The 20,349-nt window shown below is 42.9% G+C and overlaps 1 protein-coding gene across 3 annotated transcripts in view; it reads left to right on the forward strand.

Annotated features, from left to right (window-relative positions):
* TRIM37 (tripartite motif containing 37) overlaps positions 1-20,349 on the forward strand; it is a 147,689-nt gene that overhangs the window by 14,756 nt on the left and 112,584 nt on the right. For all 3 annotated transcript variants that reach the window (XM_083173962.1, XM_083173963.1, XM_083173964.1), the window contains exons 3-6: positions 1,704-1,744; positions 5,020-5,136; positions 6,674-6,761; positions 7,920-8,042. In XM_083173962.1, coding sequence (XP_083030088.1) covers positions 1,704-1,744; positions 5,020-5,136; positions 6,674-6,761; positions 7,920-8,042 — 369 coding nt within the window. The remainder of the gene's footprint in view (positions 1-1,703; positions 1,745-5,019; positions 5,137-6,673; positions 6,762-7,919; positions 8,043-20,349) is intronic.

Raw genomic sequence — 20,349 nt, forward strand, 5'->3', positions numbered from 1 at the left:
AGAGGTGGATTTGATGGCATCCAGACACCATTACCAGGTGTCTAAGTTTTTTGTTCACTAACTAGGGATCCAACAGCGTGGGCAGTGGATGCCATGACTGTCCCTTGGACTTTCGACCTGGCTCATGTCTTCCCTCTTTTCCCATGATTGCTCAGTTACTCGAGAGTGAGAATGCAAGGGTCAAAGATCATTCTGGTAGCGCCAGATTGGGCCAGGAGGTCCTGGTATTTGGGCATATTGAGGTTGTCCATAGCGCCACCATGGCGTCTTCCTCTTTGGCCAGACCTGTTACGACAAGGTTTGTTTCTTCACCAGGACCTAGCTCGTCTCAATTTGACGGCCTGGCTTTTGAGACCTCTTTATTAAAAAAATAAAGGTTTTTCAGAGGGAGTTATTTGAACTATGCTCAACGCTCGAAAACCTGTGTCAGCAGCAAACTATCATAGAGTTTGGAGTCTTTGAAAGTGCAGCTATCTGCCTTATCTATCTTTTTTCAGAAGATAGTGGCTCTGTTGCCAGAGGTTCAAACCTTCCTTCAGGGAGTTATCTGGATTAAACCTCCGTATCGACAACCGGTGGCGCCATGGGATCTGTCGTTGGTTCTGGCGTTTTTGCAAAAACCTCCCTTTGAGCCTTTAGGGTCGGCTTTTGTTTTGGCTATTGCCTCGGCCAGGCGAGTGTCTGAATTAGGGGCTTTATCATGCAAGTCACCTTAGGATCTGATTTTAGGAATCATTTCTATACACTGAGAGATATTTGGCAACTAATAATAAGACTTTATAAAGTGCTACTGTATGAGGGCATACAACAGTATAAAGCTCTGGGCCATTCCTGGCACGCATGACACAAGGGTCTAGAAATGGAAAGCCATGTCCATCCTAAGGAACCTACGAACTTCAGAGTGCCTTTCATGGCAAGCTGGAAGCCAACTGCAGGCGCTAATAGGGTGGCGACTGTGCCGGGTGTGGTATGGGACTCCGACAGTTGGGATCCCGACAGTCATTATCCCGACTGCCCGGAGTCAGACAGCATGGCGAGTGCAAAAAAGCCCCTTGCGGGCTCGCTGCGCTCGCCACGCTGCGGTCACGGTGGCTCGCTACGCGAGTCACCTATTCTATTCTCCCTCTATGGGGGTCGTGGACCCCCACGAGGGAAAATAGCGGGTGGCCGTCGGTCACCCGGCTGCCGGCATTTTGACAGTCGGGATGCCGACGTCGGGTAAATGACTGTCGGGATCCCGACTGTCGGGAACCCATCCGGCACCCGACTGTGCCACCCCCTCTTCCTTGTAATAGGGGTGTGCATGCAGAGCCACCATCCAGCGTTCAAAAAGCAACCCGTATTCAACCTGCATCTTGCACTTAATAAATCATTGATCTCAGATTACATCTAATGAAGACCATGTGATTCATAAAATGGTTTTAAGGACGAGCACCGATTTAAAAATTCTAGCTTATTCACACTGAACCACTACTTTACTATGTATTTTTATTTCTTCCCTATAAAACATACTTCAGATTATTTTTATTTCTTTTAATCTAGTAGTTTAAAAAAAAAATATATACATTTTTTTGAGGGTGTTTACTTACTGGAAGGATTTGATAAAATGTGTACTGGTAAATAATTAAATACTGAACAGTTTTAGACGCATTAAGTCATCTATGCAGAATTTAAATGTGTTGTGGTGTTTTTTTTTTTCCCAGAGGTGGCTGACTGAACAAAGGGCCCAATGTCCCCATTGCAGGTAAAATTGTCTTGTTGTTTGTTTGGAACAATACAGACTAAGAAAAGGGCTATTAAAAACCAAAGTCTAATTGTAAAAGTAAATACTTCTACAGTTCACTGAAACTGCGTTAAGAATGTAAGAGTACAGCTTCATAAAGGGGGTTATTCAATATGTACCGATACTTCTGACAGTCGGAAATATTGGCGCACATATATTCAATGCACCCAATAGTAGCAAAAAGTTAACTTAAGCAGTGTTGAGATTAAGTTTGGTCATTCCACTTTAATTGTAGATTTCAGAGAAACAAATGAGCAGTAAATGAGGAGATGGGGGATATCCTTTGATCAGCGGTGATTTGCCACTGCTAATAGGTTCCGCTTAGGGCAGGCATGTCCAACGTTGGCCTTCCAGATGTTGTGAAACTACACATCCCAGCATGCTTTGCAATAGTTTTAGCATTCTCTAATAGCAAAACTGTGGCAAAGCATGCTGGGATGTGTAGTTTCACAACATCTGGAGGGCCAATGTTGCACATGCCTGGCTTAAGGTATCCTATTAGCCTCTATGCTGGCATCTCTTCTACCCGATACCAGCTGTTATCTGGTATTGTTCTCCACGTGCCTACGGAATCCCCGATAAGGAGCCAGCAGGACTTATCCTTGATCCCATGTGTTTTTATCTGATTGAAGGTCCATTTTTGGCCAACAAAATTGGCTATTAAATGGATACCACGATAATGACAATAGGTCATTGATCGAGATACCCGGGTATTTTTAATGGCCCCAGAGGGATCGAGGATAATAGGATATACACCTATGTAGTTTATTAATGCAATACAATCAGTCCAGGATGCTAAAATGTTGATCTAGCCCCCCCCCTCCAAACTACCTATGTTTATGTGTAAGAGCTTTTAGTTTGACGCAGTCTAAATCTAAATGGACTGAGGAATTTATTGTAGGCTACTGTAATGTAGCGTAGAAACCTACTGTTCACATTGGATGCATCTAACCCCAAACCCCATCCAGGATTAGGTGGGGGTGTGGGGTTTCCCAAAGGCACTCCATTTCTAGAAGCCCCATTCTATTAACCAACTAATGAGATAAGCTGCAAAAAACAATGAGCTTTATCACTTTGCTCCACAGTTAATTGATATGAATCACTTATATAAACAGAAAACTTGAAATTCCATTTGTTCTTCTTCCTTAAATATAATTTAAGGTGCCCACAGACGCATCAATTATCGAATGCGTTTTGTACTTTTTAAGTACAAAACGCATCTTATGTACAATTATCGGGTGGTGTTTATGGGCTTGTGCGATGCGCGTTCCCGGGAGCCCGATATTGTATGTCTAAAGTACGTGCTGCACGTACTTTTTAGACTACATCTGAAAATTAACATTACAAACATGGGTTCATTGCATGCATCCAAGTGCACATCGCATCGCAAGCTGGAAGAAAAATTGTATAGAACCATTGTACAGTCAAAAACGCATAGCACAGTACAATTGTAGCGTCTGTGGGCACCTTGTGTACTATAGATGCATAGCAGTATTAGTCAATTGGATTTTCACATTAAACAATCCCCTTTATCTTTACCTCTTGACTTAAAACTGAAGATTTGCATGCAGCGGTGCAACACGCAGGACTCATTCAGGCAGCTGCAGACATCATGGTGCATCTTACTTTTTCTGAGTTTGTTAAATTATAGCAGTATTTAAGATTTATGCTGCACAGGTTTCTTTTGTATCTGATCCACAGGTACCAGGTACTTGTGTATTATCACAGCGCCCACATTTTCCATCGTAGGGCATTGTACGACCAAAAAAAAAAATCGCATTGCATGCGATGTGATTGCATGCGATGTGATTGCATGCGATGTGATTGCATGCGATGTGATTGCATGCGATGTGATATGATGCGATTGGACCCGATTTTTAATTGTACAGGCACCCAGATGCCTGATTCCTATGTTAAATGCCCCCCCCAGACCCAATTTTTGATTGTACACCCACCCTGATGGGTAATGACTGTTAAATGCCCCCCCCCCATTGTTAACGCCAACCCACTATCAACGCCAACTCTAAGCGTGGCAAGCAGCGGCGGTACGCGTCCTCCGACCTTTTCATACATCCACTTCGGTGTGGAGAAGATTTTATGTAGTGCGGCGAGCGGCCGTGGATGACTTCACATATATTCTGCGTCCGCTCGCTGCGCTCGCCACACTATATAAAATCAACTACACGCCGAAGTGGATAATGGGGGTATAAAAAGGTCAGAGGACGCGTACCGTACCGCCACGCTTCGGGTTGGCATTGATAGTGGGGTGGCGTTAACAATGGGGGGGCATTTAACATAGTCATTACCCATCAGGGTGGGTATACAATTAAAAATCGGGTCTGGGGGGGCATTTAACATGGGAATAAGCCTAAATCGGGCATGATCGCATTGCATGCCATTATAATGGCATGCGATGCCATATTAAAATTGTATACTCATCCCGGGGAAAGGCTCAAATCGGGTCCCATCGCATACCTTAATTAGTGGTATGCGATGCGATGGGCGCCGTGATAATACACAAGTACCGATCCACATATGAAGTGTAATACCCCTTTCACATTGCACCTAATAACCGGGTACAAGCCGGTTTCTTGCTGGTTCGACTCTGTAGTTAGTGCGATGTGAAAGGGGTTACCATTTACGTAGCAACACAGCAATCTGAACCGGGTAAAAAGCAGAGTTCTTACCAATTCATTGCTGTGCATTGTGAATGAGTTAAACGAGTCGAGCAACCCGTATCCTATTCACACTATGGAGGAGGCAGCGCTTGGAGCAGCGCCAGCTCTAAGCGCTGCTCCCCGATGACACGCCAATGCTCCGCCGCACCCCCACATGACATCAGGCAATATTGCCAGTTCGCAGAGGCAAAGTAAACAGACCTCAAATGCAGGGTCGCACCAGGACTAAACAGTTTCAAAGTCCCGGTGCAACCCTGCATTTGCGATCGGAAAGCATTATAAAGGTGCCCATACATGGTGCAATGAACTCTGTGCTTTTAGTACAAGATTGCAAAGCATCTAGTAAAAAAAACATACAATGTGCTACAGCACCGTACTATTTGTACTAGACCTGATGCAGTCTAGTACTAAAAGCATAGACTTTGTGCTGTGCGATGGGATGTGCACATCTCATCGCACTACCCTGTTGCGCCGTGTATGGGCAGCTTTACGATGTACTTTTTGCTGTTCTGAACACATTAAATTTAAACTTTCAATATACATATTTCTTCCTATCAGAGCTCCCTTGCAACTGAGGGAATTGGTGAACTGTCGGTGGGCAGAAGAGGTCACACAGCGGCTTGACACACTACAATTGTGCAGTCTTAACAAGCATGAAGAAAACGAGAAAGATAAGTACGTGACAAAGAGCAGTTTCCATATTGTGCAGGGGGATATGGTATTGGCAAATATAATGTACTAATGTACACGTCTAAATAATAATGGAAACTTGTCACCTAAATTTTTTACCCAATTTTGTGTGCCATAAAATTCTAAATAGATTTTTTTGTATCTGTGCAGAGATACAAAAAAAATAATGTAACAGCATAACATCAATTTTAAATTTTTCTTCAGTTTTGAAAATATTTTATAGCGGTAAATGATTAATTAAAATATCATTATTAGTCCCATATATGAGTAATTATGTATCCAGATGATAGATAATTGCCATTAATTAGGTAGACCGTGATCACACTTGTGTCCAGGGACCCCTAAAATTTGGGATCCTACTCCACTATTTCTGGGTCCTTTCACATAATATGGGGGATACACTACTGTGATGTAGGCTGATTTCACCCATTCCCGACGGGTCGGGCCGAGAAATTGGCCCAAATTGGATGCCTTTGATGTCTTATAGGGTCCTTTGTGTTGTCCCATGGCAGTGCTGGGAAGGGAAAGTGTAGACTAGACAGCAGCTAGAGCAACAGTGGGAGGGCATTGAGGAGGTTAGGGTAGGTACACACAGTATCTGAGTGCCAAGGTGCACAGTTAAGCCTTAAAGCCATTTCCTTTCCAGTGGCATGCCCAGCCATTCCCTATTTCTGGCTTTGTTGTTGAGGTAATTTTCCCTTATTTGACATATCAGCCTCTGCTGTGAGTTCTCAGCTGGAGCAGCAGCCGCATCTCTCCTTCTACTCCCCAGAAGTGTTCATTCCCAGTGTGTCTGGACCCCCCCCCCCCTTCCCAGCTTTCCCACCCCGTCAAATGTTTGTGCCAGGAACTCCAAGCAATGGCTGGGTGCGGTGGGTGAGGGGCCATGCAGGGATCGGCACTGCAGCATGAATTACTCACTATGAGGCTGGTCAGACAATGTAAAATAAAGGCTGTAGCACGTATTTGCGTTCCCTGGGTGACCTGTAAAAGGTTGAAAGTGTTTAATTTCGACGGGTATCTGTCAAAGGGTAGACAGAACTTAGGCCGAGCACTATAGGTCGACAGTCTCTAGGTTGTCACATGATATAGGTCGACATGGAAAAGGTCGATATAAGTTGGTCTAAAAATTTTGGGGTGTCTATGTTGACCTAAGTCAACATGGACACCGTGTAAGTGTACCGGTCTTTCTGGTCTTTACCATCCACGTGAACACTATTGGGTATAGTAACCTGGGCTATGCAAGTTATTGATGCTAAATATTGTATGGTTCGACATATCACTAAATTGTAGTGTGCTTACTGTTTCCATACATGGCTTCTTTCTGTTAGAGTATGTGTTCTCATTGAATAAATCAATTCAAAGTAAAATCAGCCATGTATTTAAGTGAGTTTATATTTTTTTAGGATGAACTTGTCTTTACATGACTGCATTTTAGCTTTTAGTCTCATCTGCCTTCTAATTTTGTGTATTACTGGATCATTAAATCTATTTTTATTACTCCCCTCCTTTTTTGTCACAGATGTGAAAATCATCATGAAAAACTCAGTGTATTTTGTTGGACTTGTAAAATATGCATCTGTCATCAATGCGCTCTTTGGGGGGGAATGGTGAGTACATTTATTTAGATCTGAGACCTATACCTGTTAAGTCACCAATGGGATTGTGTTATTTTTTAATCCTTTTTAGCATACCATGCTAAGCTAAAGAGAGCTGTACCTCTCTCAGACCAAGGGGGTTACTCTGATTCACTTGGAAGGTGCAATCACTCTCTAATGGACAAAACCATATGCACTGCAGGTGGGGCTGATGTAACCTGTGCAGAGAGAGTTAGATTTGGGTGGTTTATTGCTTCTGTGCAGGGTATATACTGGCTGCTTTATTTTGACACTGAAATATAGATATCAGTTTGAAGTACACCCCCCACCCAAATCTAACTCTCTCTGCACATCTACATCTACCCTACCTGCAGTGCATATGGTTTTGTCCATTAGAGAGTGACTGTGCCTTTCCGAGTGAATCTGAATAACCCCCTAACCTCTGGCTTGGGATGTTGCTTTCCGAGTGAATCCGAATAACCCCCCAACCTCTGGCTTGGGATGTTGCTGGGGCAACCCAAATCTTCACTTAGGAGCAGATGTATTAAGCCTGGTGAAGAGAAAGTGGAAGGTGATAACGCACAAGCCAATCAACTACCAACTGTCATTTTTCGAACATAGCTGATTGACTGGTGCGTTATCACCTTCTACTCTCTCTCTTTACCAATCTTTATACATTTGCCCCTTGGTGTGAAAGGGTCAACCTGGGTTGTGTGTCATGGGATTTCAACCCTGCTAGAGGCCACAGTTCTTGTGCTGCTTTTTCTTTTTTTTTACAACTAATTTGCCACTTATTTTATTTATTTATTCATCACTTAGGATACATGACACAGACTACTCGCAGCAGAACACTGCCTCTTATGCCCATGTGGAGAGCCATGGCATATATTGCTAGGAGGTTACCGTGATAAGATTTTGTAATGGACATAAAGTCCATTACAAAAAACTTATCACGGTAACCTCCTAGCAATATATGCCATGGCTCTCCACATGGGCATAAGAGGCAGTGTTCTGCTGCGAGTAGTCTGTGTCATGTATCCTAAGTGATGAATAAATAAATAAAATAAGTGGCAAATTAGTTGTAAAAAAAAAAAGAAAAAAAAGGCATAAAAGCAGCCTTTATATTAATGCTGAAAATCTAAGTTCTAATTCTCATGGTTGTTATTTTAGCATGGAGGACACACTTTCAAACCACTTGCTGAAATCTATGAGCAGCATGTCACAAAAGTAAATGAAGAGGTGGCCAAACTTCGCAGACGGCTAATGGAGTTAATTAGTCTTGTTCAGGAAGTGGTAAGAGCCCGTTATACAACGAGACTATGTTGTTGGTTTAACATATATTGCAAACAATGAAAGCACTATGTAATGGAATTATTCTTTCTTCTGTGAAGAATTACAAAAAAAAAATGGAATTGGCAAACCTAAAATTGCATCATTCATGATCTTAAAGTGTAGCTTAATTAAATGAATGAATTAAAAATCGGGTAACCCTTTTCTCCTGTCCAAGACAGAGAAGGGGACCCTTAAGGTGCCCACACACTAGAAAGATCTGCGATCGTAAGATGTGCGCATAAATTAGCCTTAATATCTTTTTTCCGTCCTGGACAAAAGATTTCAGGCAAGCGCACATCTTTACCAAAGATTTTTCTTAAGATCCCGTGTGCGTTCCTATGGATCTTTTGTTAAATCTTCTGATCTTTTGTGCAGCACGTAAGATCAGAAGATTGAGCTAAAGATCCTCGGGAGCGCGTATTGGACCAAAATCGGCCGATTTTCGACCGATTATCGGAAAACATCGGCCGATATATCGGCCGATTTATCGGAAATTGGCCAATCGGCCCAAAAATCGTTCTAGTGTGTGGGCATCTTAAGGGGCGCAAGGGCTGACTTGCTTAACTCAGTAGCAGCTGCAAAAAATCAGGTGTGTCGGACCTGAATAGAAATTGGGTACAAAGAAAAACAAGATATGCAGCGCTGAATAATAATAATAAACATTTACACTGTTGGATTGACTTCACAATTTGTATTGAATAAAAAAAAATCACAATTTAATAGGCCAAACGGCCACACATAATAGTACAATAAAATGTTTTAAAAAGTGCATTATGCAGGTAAGTAGATAGCGGATCTAGCTCTATTTAACTGTCCATTCCTAGATTGCCTGGAGTGATAGGGACCACCTCTGTAGGACAGAGAGATTATAGTTACCATCCACCTTGCTGGGTTTGAGGGAGTAATGGATCCTGATGGAATAAGGAATTTCCCTTTATTTGTCCAAAGTCCCTTGGTAGAAGAAGTCCACTAGCAATGTGGAGCTAGCCACTTTGTGTCGGTGTGTTAAAGATGATTAATCTGGTCCATCCGGGCTGTTTCGGGCAGATTGAAGGTCTCAGATTGTTGCTGGAGCTTGTAGTCCGCTTCTGCTATGAGGTAGGTATCCAACTAACTTGTTTCGCTGAAACAGCTTTTTCAAAGGTAACATGGATAGTGAAAGACTGGTCACTGACCTGATATTTATACCTCTATCAATAAGGTTCATGCAGTGCACCTGGTGGCTAATTAGTCAATCCAAACTTTTGGAATTATGCCTCTGTCTCAGTGCCTTTATTCAATACAAATTGTGAAGTCAGTCCAACAGTGTAAAGGTTTATTATTATTATTATTCAACGCTGCATATCTTGTTTTTCTTTGTACTTCATTAAATGAATGTAGTTGCCTAATTACAACCCTGTTTTTTTTCTCAAACCCATAGATCTGAAAGCTTATCCGAGATCCTTTGTGTTTTTTTGCCTTAAAAAAAAAAAAGCTTTTTTGTTGGCAAAATTGACAAGGGACAATTGAATTAGACTAAACAAGAAATCTATAAAAAAGATAAGGGGGTGGGGATGGTTCCGCATTAGAGGGTGTTATTGTTTTTTTTTTCCCTTGAAAAAAAACTAAAACGAAAGCCTCGAACCTCACAGCTCTGCTTAAATTCTTTTTTAAAACAACACTCACTTTTAGTGTAGCATCAAGAGCATCCACTTAATCAATAACTTCCAATGGTTCATTCAGCATGAAACAATATTTATTATGTTTCTTATATAGCGCACACATTCTGCAGCGTTTTACAGAGAATATTTGAACATTCACATCAGTCCCTGCCCCAGTGGAGCTTACAATCTATATTCCCTACTACATGTACATGCACACACAGACATTCTAGGTTTAATTTTTGTTGGAAGCCAATTAGCTTGCCAGTATATTTTTGGATTGTGGGAGGAAACCGGAGGAAACCCACGCAAGCACGGGGAGAATATAGAAACTCCACACAGTTAGGGCCATGGTGGGAATCAAATCCATGACCTCAGTGCTGTGAGGCAGTAATGCTAACCATTAAACCATCCATGATCCCCCATATAATAAGACAAAGCTTTTATGCTAAGTTCTAAATGCATGGTTCTCTCACAGTTTACTGGTTTTAGACTTTTAATTCTATCCTAGTAACTGGTTATTGGGGGTTAATTGAAATCAGTTTACATGTTTTAGCCATACTTAATGATTGCTTAGCCAGAATGACTGCACAAACAGTTTGTTCAAAATATGCATTAGTGGGCTGCCCTACCCTATTTAACCCTGTTGCCTACCATTTGGAGACTAGCTTTCCTGACATCAAAGATCCTTTGGAGGATGGTGTCGCCGGTTGTGGAGTCAGGGAGGACTCTGAACCTTTCTGTGGGTTGTGGCCTGGGACACCACTTCAGGTGGTTCCTTGATTTTAGCACCAAGCTTGGAGGTCCTACATGTGGCCATAGAAGAATTGGTGGACAGATTTGAGCTGTGAAGAGAGACTTCACTTCCCCATATGGGAAATGCAAGTCCGTGGAGGCTTTTGGTCTGCATTTTGGGGACTATGAAGTGTCCTGCTCCTGTGCTGCCCGGAATCTGCATTTTAGAGTACCTGGAGGACACACTGCAGATTCCAGTACAGAGGAAGGCCAATGCACTGTCCAGCGACTGGCAGCCTACCTGGTAAACTACCAGACCACCAGAGAGTGTCCTCCAATTATGCCGGCTAGTGCGGCCGGCATAATTTGAGGCTCGCAGGTATATGCATTTGGGAGGGAACCCCGCCGTTCCGAGGAAATCGGATTTCCCCAGAACATTGAGTACAGGGAGGGGGTTTGACAGGCAGGATGGCTTTTTTTTTCTTCGGTCGCTGCCAAAAACAAGCCATCCTCACCATACAAACTCCCTTGAGAGACGCATTTAATATACCCCTATAAATGCTGGTATATTACAAAAAACTCCTTGATTGGGGTTTCACTAGCAATGGAGCTCCCCCTGCGGTTATTTTCTATTACTATTTCTATATTGCCAATACTCTGAAGTACCGGCTTTATTAGCTCTCACGTTCTCACTCCTCTTATCTACAGTTGCATTAAACCTTCATGTGAGGGTATATGTAATTTTTCCACTGCTATTGCAGCAAGAGAAGACATGTTGGCTGTTAGGTCATTGATATAGGTATCTCTAATGGGGGGTCCGTGACCTGTTTACGCAGTACAAACTTCCTTTTTATTTGACGTAGAAACACTCATTCTGCTCACCCTATGATGAGTTGCCGCACAAATATAAAAAAAAAATCCTCTGGCTACCCCTGCTAAAACCACTTCACTAACTGCCTTTCATTCTCTCTGGGGTTTTATTGTGATCTTAAGCACCTTCTCTGAATTAATTTAGCTCTCCAATGGCATCTTAACCCCTTCCCGCCGCAGCCTGTTTTTGCCTTCCTGACAGAGCCCTTTTTTTCAAATCTGACATGTATCACTTAAGTGGGGATAACTTTTTTTTGCTTTTACTTATCCCAGTGATTTTGAGATTGTTTTCTCGTGACACATTGTACTTCAAGTTAGTGGTAAATTTGGGTCGATACAGTCTGTGTTTTTTTGTGAAAAATACCAAAATGTCGTAAAAAAATGGAAAATTTAGCAATTTTCAAAATGTTAAATTTTCTGCTTGTGAGACAAATAATCATACCACTCAAAATAGTTAATAACTAACATAGACCATATGTCTACTTTATGTTTCCATCATTATTACAACCTCCTTTTAATTTTTTTGGACACTAGGAGGCTTAAAATATGAATAGCAAATTCTCAAATTTTCAAGAAAATTTCAAACACTGATTTTTTTAGGGACCAGTTCAGTTCTGATGTGACTTTGAGGGACTTGTATGTGAGACACCCCCATAAATGATGCCATTTCAAAAACTGCACCCCTCACAGTATTCAAAACAGCATTTTGGAAGTTTGTTAACCCTTTAGGTGTTTCACAGGAATTAAAACAAAGTGTAGGTGAAATTTCAAAATTTCATTTTTTTAGCAGATTTTCAATTTTAATACATTTTTCTAAGGAACACAGTAGATTTTACTAGAGAAATGTGACTGAAAATTGATTCCCCCAATTCTTTTGTTTTCATAAATATCCTATATGTGGCCCTAGTGTGCACGTTGACCAAACCACAGGCTTCATAATAGAAGGAGCACCTACTTGATTTTGGAGCCTCCTTTTTATGAGAATATTTTTTAGGCACCATGTAGGTTTCTAGGCACCATAAGATGCTAAAAGTTAGGAACCCCCCCACAAGTGACCCCATTTTGCAAACTACACCCCTCAGGGAATTCATCTAGGGCTATAGTGTACATTTCAAACCCCCAGGGGTTTCACCAATTGTTGTACAACTGGGCTGTGAAAATGAAAAATTACATTTTTTACACAAAAATGCAGTTCTGGCTCAAAATTTTTCATTTTCACAAGGAATGAAGGAGACAAAGCACCCCAAAATCTGTGCCCCAATTTCTCCCGAGTACGGCAATGCCTCACATGTGACCAAAAAATACCATTTGGGTGCATGGCAGGACTCAGAAGGGAAGGAGTGATATTTGGATTTTGCAGCACAGATTCTGGTGGAATGTTGGTGGGTGCTATGTCGCATTAGCAAGACCCCCAAAGCACCAATACAGTGGAACCCCCCCACAAGTGACCCCATTTTGCAAACTACACCCCTCAGGGAATTCATCTAGGGGTATAGTCTACATTTCAAACCCCCAGGGGTTTCACCAATTGTGGTACAACTGGGCAGTGAAAATGAAAAATTTAATTTTTTACACAAAAATGCAGTTCTGGCTCAAAATTTTTCATTTTCACAAGGAATGAAGGAGACAAAGCACCCCAAAATCTGTGCCCCAATTTCTCCCGAGTACGGCAATGCCTCACATGTGACCAAAAAATACCATTTGGGTGCATGGCAGGACTCAGAAGGGAAGGAGTGATTTTTGGATTTTGTAGCTCAGATTCTGGTGGAATGAATGGTGGGTGCTATGTGGCATTAGCAAGACCCCCGAAGCACGGTGAAATGATGAACCTAATAATCCATAGATGTGTGGTATATTTTAAAACACTCCTTTATACATAGGCCGGGTTTGTCGGGGCAAGTTTCACAGTGGAAAATAGTATCCTTTCTTATTCCCTTTTTATAGCAAACTTTGCACCTTTTTTGTGTCCTGCCCTTTTTTGCAGTGGAGGGGATTTCGTTAGGAAAATGCTGCCCTGGTACAATACGGGGGCCAGTACTAGAAGTACTGGGGCCCTCTGCCTGCTGGTTCCCAAATATTAGGCCCTTTATGACTTCCTCTTGAAAGTGCATAAATGTCCCCCTCTGGCTGGTAGAACGGAATAGCACGTAAGCGTTATACAGTGCCATCTGGATGATATACACGGCCAGCTTCTTGTACCAGATTTTTGTTTTCCGCAGGGCACTGTACGGCTTCAGTACCTGATCTAAAAGATCCACTCCGCCCATGTACTTATTGTAATCTAGGATACAATTAGGTTTTGAGGTGTGGGTACTGGTACCTCGTACAGGGACGGAGGTGGTACTGTCTCCGTGAATTGTTGTCAGTATAAGGACATCCCTCTTGTCCTTATATTTGACCAACAACATATTTTCGGTGCATATTCCCCTGCTTTCACCCCTTCTCAGTACTTGGGCAATGTGCGTTTTTGGGAGGCCTCTTTGGTTCTTGCGCACAGTACCGCAAGCTGCTGTACCTCTTGAACCAAGGGCCTTAAACAGGGGGATGCTCGTGTAAAAGTTATCCACATAGAGGTGATAACCTTTATCCAGGAAGGGGTGCACTAAATCCCAGACAATTTTTCCACTAACACCTACGAGGGAGGGGGGGTATTCTGGCGGTTCAATTCTTGAATCCTTCCCTTCATATACCCTAAACCTGTGGGTGTACCCTGAGGTGCTTTCACACAGTTTATACATTTTTATGCCATACCTTGCCCTCTTACTGGGAAGGTACTGGCGGAATTTAACCCTTCCTTTAAAATGTATAAGGGACTCGTCGATACAAATAAATTTTTCAGGGATGTACATCTCTGCAAATTTGGCACTGAAATGATCAATGACCGGCCTGACTTTGAATAGCCGGTCAAAGGTGGGATCATCTCTGGGTGGGCTCTGTGCATTATCGGTGTAATGTAAAAATTTAAGGATTGTCTCAAAACGAGTCCGAGTCATGGCCATACGGTAAAGTGGGGTGCTGTACAGAACATCTGTACTCCAATATTGCCTAATTTCTGGCTTTTTTACTATGCCCATATGTAACACCAGACCCCAAAACGTCATCATCTCTACTGCATCTACAGGGGTCCACCTAGCAAATGATGACGTGGGGTTTTGAGCAATAAACTGCTGGGCATATAAATTACTTTGGTCCACCATTAAATTTATAAAATCATCAGAGAAAAATAATTTGAAAAAGTCAATTTCTCTGAGACCTGTTGAATCAAATTGGATTCCTGGGATGGCCAAAAACTCAGGAACCTGGGGCTCTAAATTGTCTGGTGGTGGGGTCCATACGGGATCAATCATTTGCGGGGGGGTCTCAGCTGCTCTACGGGGGCGTCTTTGAGGGGGTCCCTCATCACTAGAGGAGGAAGATGAGGTTAAGACGAATCCTTCAAATTCCCCGCTTGCATCACTGGCTATGTCAGAGTCAGACGCAAGCATGGCATATGCCTCCTCCGCTGAATACATTCTTCTGGATGACTGGGATGACATTTGGGATGCCATTTTTATTTTTGTGTTTCTGTAAGTGTAATGTTTCAACACGTGTATAGTGTAGGGGGGGTACAAACTTTATTTCAACACGGGGGGTATGTAGTGTGTAGTGTGTATGTAGTGCAGAAAAAAAAAAACTTTATACAGGAATTTGATCCCAATAAAAATTTTTTTTATATCAACCCTGTGCCAAAAATGCTGTTCAGTAATGTACGTCACTGATCAGCGCTCAGCGGCCACAGGACACCCACAAAAGCAACGTGGGTGTAAAAACAATTTAAAAAAAATAAACCACAGCACTCTCCATAAAAAAAACAATTAAAAAAAACTGCAGAAAAAAAATTCTATCAACCCTGTGCCAAAAATGCTGTTCAGTGATGTATGTCACTGATCAGCGCTCAGCGGCCACAGGACACCCACAAAAGCAACGTGGGTGTAAAAACAAAACCCCACTGCACTCTCCCAAAAAAAAACCTGCAGATCAGTGATGCAGTGATGCAACACTGATTAGCAGTGAGGGGCAGCAGGCACACAACTGTGGGTGCAACCTGACAGGGTATATATATATAAAAAAAAAACCCTGGACCCCAAAAAAGGTGCTGATCACTTAGTTTATACTGATCAGCACAAAAGGGGGGCAGCAGTCAGTTGCACAGGCAGCACAACCTTTGGTGCAACTGACAGGTATATATATATAAAAAAAAAACCTGCACCCCCAAAAAGTTGCTGATCAGCACAGATATACTGATCAGCACAAAAGGGGGGGGGGCAGCAGACACAAAATATAGCACTCTCTATCACTCTCTGTCACTATCTCTCACTATCTCTCACTATCTGTGACTCTATGACACTGCAGCAGCAGCACACAGGAAGTCACAAGATCCAGGAAGCATCCAGCTGCTGGCAGCACGCTACCAGCGGTGATCAGGTAAGTATCAGGCAAGGATCAGGTCAGTATATCACGACAGATTGGCACGGTGACCGCTCTGCACGCAATTCCAGACCGGAATGGCGTCTGCAGCGCAGTCACCGTTAGTTTAAATCACGCGCCATGGCTGTGATTGGTCCGACGGACCAATCACAGCCTTGGGGGCAGGTGAGGTGGGGTGAGGTGTGGTCATCACCGGTGACCCCCTCACGCCCCCTCACACCCGGCGGTGATTGATCCCTGTGTTACCGAGCGTCTGATTCGCCGGTAACACAGGAAAACGCTGCGATTGGTTGTTCACATTGAACAGCCAATCGCAGCGATCGCCGACGGGGGGGAGGCATCGCCGCCCCCCCCCCGGGCATGCTGGGACATGTCTGCTGTCAGGGACAGCAGACATCGTCCCTCTGTCACCGCGTCCCTAGACGCGGTGACAGTTTAAAGTCATGACGTATATATACGTCATGTGTCGGGAAGTACATCCCGGCCATGACGTATATATACGTCAAATGTCGGGAAGGGGTTAAAGTTCCGATTGGTTCACATACTCCCAGCAGGGATTTTAGAGATTGTGGTGTTACATACATACATACGCACTCTCCCTACTAGGCACGATCTGCAACAAGGTCTACAATCTCTAGAGCAGAGTGCACTGTTGAGATTAATGTCCATCCAATCTGACCTAATCCAACTAGGCAACCGGATGATGTCACTTAAAGATCATAACATTTTCGATGCTTACGAAGATGTCAAATGTGGATGGTGTGATACATTGCTAAGCCCTTTATTATACTTAACCTAGAAAAGAGATTAGATGATTTTAACAGGGGCTGCAGAAATGTATGAATTAGAAGTACACCAACTTACTTGATTTGAATTTGACCAAGCTAATAAAGCTCTATGCCCCAAGGGCCCAACAGCAGATTACATTATTACACGGTTAAAGAAAATGTTATTGTGCACATCAAGCCACAGAGATTGATTTCAGTGGGAACTATATTCAAATATTCACATGGATTGATCCAAAATTCAAGTTATGCCACCCGGATTGAGCCAAGATTCACATTGTCACCCAGATTGAGCCCAAATTCACAGTATGCCACACAGTATGATCTAAAATTCACATGCTATAATCCAGTAATGAAAAAAAGAAAACATAGCTCTGAAAACGAACCGCATCCAGTATCCTTCTGTTATCTATCATATTTGCAGCTCCTCTCTCTCCCTGGGCACAGATACCAGTTCCCCTCCCTCATCTTTCCCCTGGCCACAGATAGCAGCTTCTACTCCCCTAAACACAGCAGTTTCTACCACGCCCACACCCCATTGCCCCTTGCAGCTTTTCCTTCCTCCTCCTACAGTTTTTATCCCTCCCTGGGCACAGAAAGTAGCTTATTCTACCCTATCCCTGCCTCTTCCTTGAACCCAGATAGCAGCTTCTACCCCACCTCTCCTCTGAACACAGCAGCTACTACCACCTCAACCACTCCTTGCCCCCCCCCCCCCTTGGTGGAGTTTGCCGCCTTTTCTTCATCCCCCAGCAAATCTTTTAAACTGCACCCCAGCAACACACATCTTTGTTCCTAGCATAGGCGCTGCCTTTTTTAAATTGTGCTGCTGACTAAACCACCTAGTTTGCAGCACTGGGCAGCTGGGCCGAGATTTCCTTTCTTACAGTAGGTCAGATGTTGGGCTGTGTCGAGGCAGAGCCAAAGTGCGAGAGTGGAGTTTAACTGGTGTGTCGCTGGGATCTCATGGTCCGCCTGCTGCTGCCCAGTGACATCTGAACTCCCAGCCAGCCGCCCCGCCGTGACAATAACAAAGTTTCCTCAGTGGCGCCGCATGCTGTAGCGTGTTGCTTGTCATTGCTACATGGTGGGGGGCAGAGGGCCAGATAGAATCAGTTAGTGGTCCGCATGTTCCCCACCCCTACTCTAAAGTGATCCATATTAGTAATGGAACAACAGGGGTTCCCTCTCTGCCACTGATTTTTGTGCATTGTATGGAAGCTCTGGCAAGAGCGATCAGTGCAAACCCACTTGTTTCGGGATTAAAGCTGGGTACACACCTAAAGATTACTGTCCAATCTGTATGGTAGGAACAAAAATTTGGTAATGAATGAATGAGAGCAGATGACGGTCAGACATTTGCTCCCAAACACTGGAAAATGGACTAAACAATTGTTTGGACATATTAGTTAACTCAGAGGGATTTAACAAATATGTATGAATGACCATTGTGTTTTTTTTTTTTTTTTTTTTTTTATTGTTTGGTAATGTATGAGAGCAAATGAGAATGGAATATGATTTTTGTTTTTCCAGATAGCTTGGACAACTAAATCTTTAGGTGTGTATCCAGCTTAAGAGTTGGACCTTGAGTATTTAAATAGACCTTCGCGAATGACTCCTTAGCCACCATTATTAATCAGATATTTCCTTGTTTTATATGAGAATTTCATTGTTTTAAGACCCTTTTTATTCTAAGATTATCATAAATCTGTTGCTATGAATGTTGGGGCCTCTGATACAACAATCTCTCTGCTTCCTGACTCAATTTTTTTATCCTCTAAATTTTACATCCTATATTCCACTAGATTCGCACAGGTCAGTCACATTGATTACCGTTCTCATGGCTGGATTGTATTTGCATCATAAAACTGAATATCCTGCCTAGATTACTCTCAAACCATCATGATTGACCTTCCCCCAAAATTTCTCAATGAACTACATAATGTTTTACGAGATTTTGAATGGAGTGGGTACCCAGGTTTAAACATCAGATACTTTCTAGGGGTAAATCACAGGGGGGTAGAACGCCTCTACATAAAACAGGCATCTTTGCTTAGTAGGGTTCTCAAATAGATGCGTAATTTGATAAGCAATGAGTTAAATTAGAAGCAATCTCTCCCGGATTACAACTTCAATATATACCCTGGTTGCCTGATGTGGGACATTCATTACACCTGATAGTGGGTAATACTTTATTAATTTGGGAAAAATTACTCATAAATATGGGCCTTAATACAGAGTGTCTCCCATGACTTCCGTTGTACACAATCCTTAATTTTTACTGGGTATATCTGATGGAGCTGTGGCCTCTTGGAGGGTGGCAGGTATTACTGTTGTCTTCTGGTAAACAGAAGTCTTTTGAAAGGTTGACTGAGGAATCGGGATTAACTAGTACAGTATATACTTTTCGTTTTATTTACAGTTCTGTTATTTTGTTTAATCATTGGGAGGGTCCACTGCATGGGATAGGCTGCTTAACAGTGTATTTGAAATTGTATACAGCCAACCACAAACGTCCACTCATTCTTTTAGTCACTTTGACCTTCTGACCCATCATACCAGGAGTCTTGGGACAGATATTTTTCTCCTAAATGGTTTAAAGTAAATAGGGATAAAACTTTCCAGTCAGCCAGTGCTTGTTAGTATGGAAGTATTTGAGAACCAAAATAAATGATCCATATGGTACTGTTGCCCAACTATCCTACACAAATGTTACCACCAGTGTGTCCACTCTCTGCTGGAAATGTGATAGGGATCAGGGATAATTAATGCATATTTGGTGGGATAGCCCTTTGATCATTCATTATATAAGTCACCATATTTATCTTAACCAAGCACCAGTCTAAGGGCCTTATTCTAGTTCACTCTTTCTGACAAAATCCTACTTGGAAAAAAAAACATGTGCACTGCAGGTGGGGCAGATGTTACTTGTGCACAGAGAATTAGATTTGGGTGGGGGTTTACATCAAAGTGAGATCTATATTGCAGTGTAAAAATAAAGCAGCCAGTATTTACCCTGCACAGAAACAAAATAACTCACCCAAATCTAATTCTCTCTGCACATTTTTACATCTGCCCCCCTGCAGTGCACATGGTTTTGTCCATCCAAGAAGGATTTTGTCAGAGAGAACTAGAATAAGGCCCTAAGTGCAGAAAGGGTAATATAATAATTGGATGATTTTTCTTTTCTATTTTTCTTTTTGAAGATTCTGAAAATTAAACCATTTTACATTGATTTTAACCCCTTCCCGACATTTGACGTACATGTACGTCATGGTCGGGAAGTACTTCCCGACATTTGACGTACATGTACGTCATGGCTTGTAACTGTCACTGCGTCTATAGACGCGGTGACAGTTAGGAGATGTCTGCTGTCCCTGACAGCAGACATCCCCCCTCGCCGCCCAGGGGGGGCAGGGGTGCCCCCCCCGGTCGGCGATCGCTGTGATTGGCTGTTCAAATCTGAACAGCCATTCACAGCGTTTCCTGTGTTACCGGCGGCTAAGCCGCTCGGTAACACAGAAAACGGTGGTGATCGGTGCAGCACCGATCACCACCGATGAGCAGCACCCCCCTCCCACCCACCCGGCACTTACCCGGCAGCTCCCTCAGGTCCCCCGGCAGCAGCAGCAGCACGCCAGGTCCCCCGGCAGCAGCAGCAGCACGGAGCCTCAGCGCACGCAGCGCTTCCCCCCTCCCACCCCAGCAATGAGTTAAAAAAATTAAAAAAAGGTACTGAAATATATATATATATATATATATATATATATA

This window comes from Crinia signifera, chromosome 2, assembly GCF_055691185.1.
Source record: "Crinia signifera chromosome 2, ASM5569118v1, whole genome shotgun sequence".
NCBI lineage: Eukaryota > Metazoa > Chordata > Amphibia > Anura > Myobatrachidae > Crinia > Crinia signifera.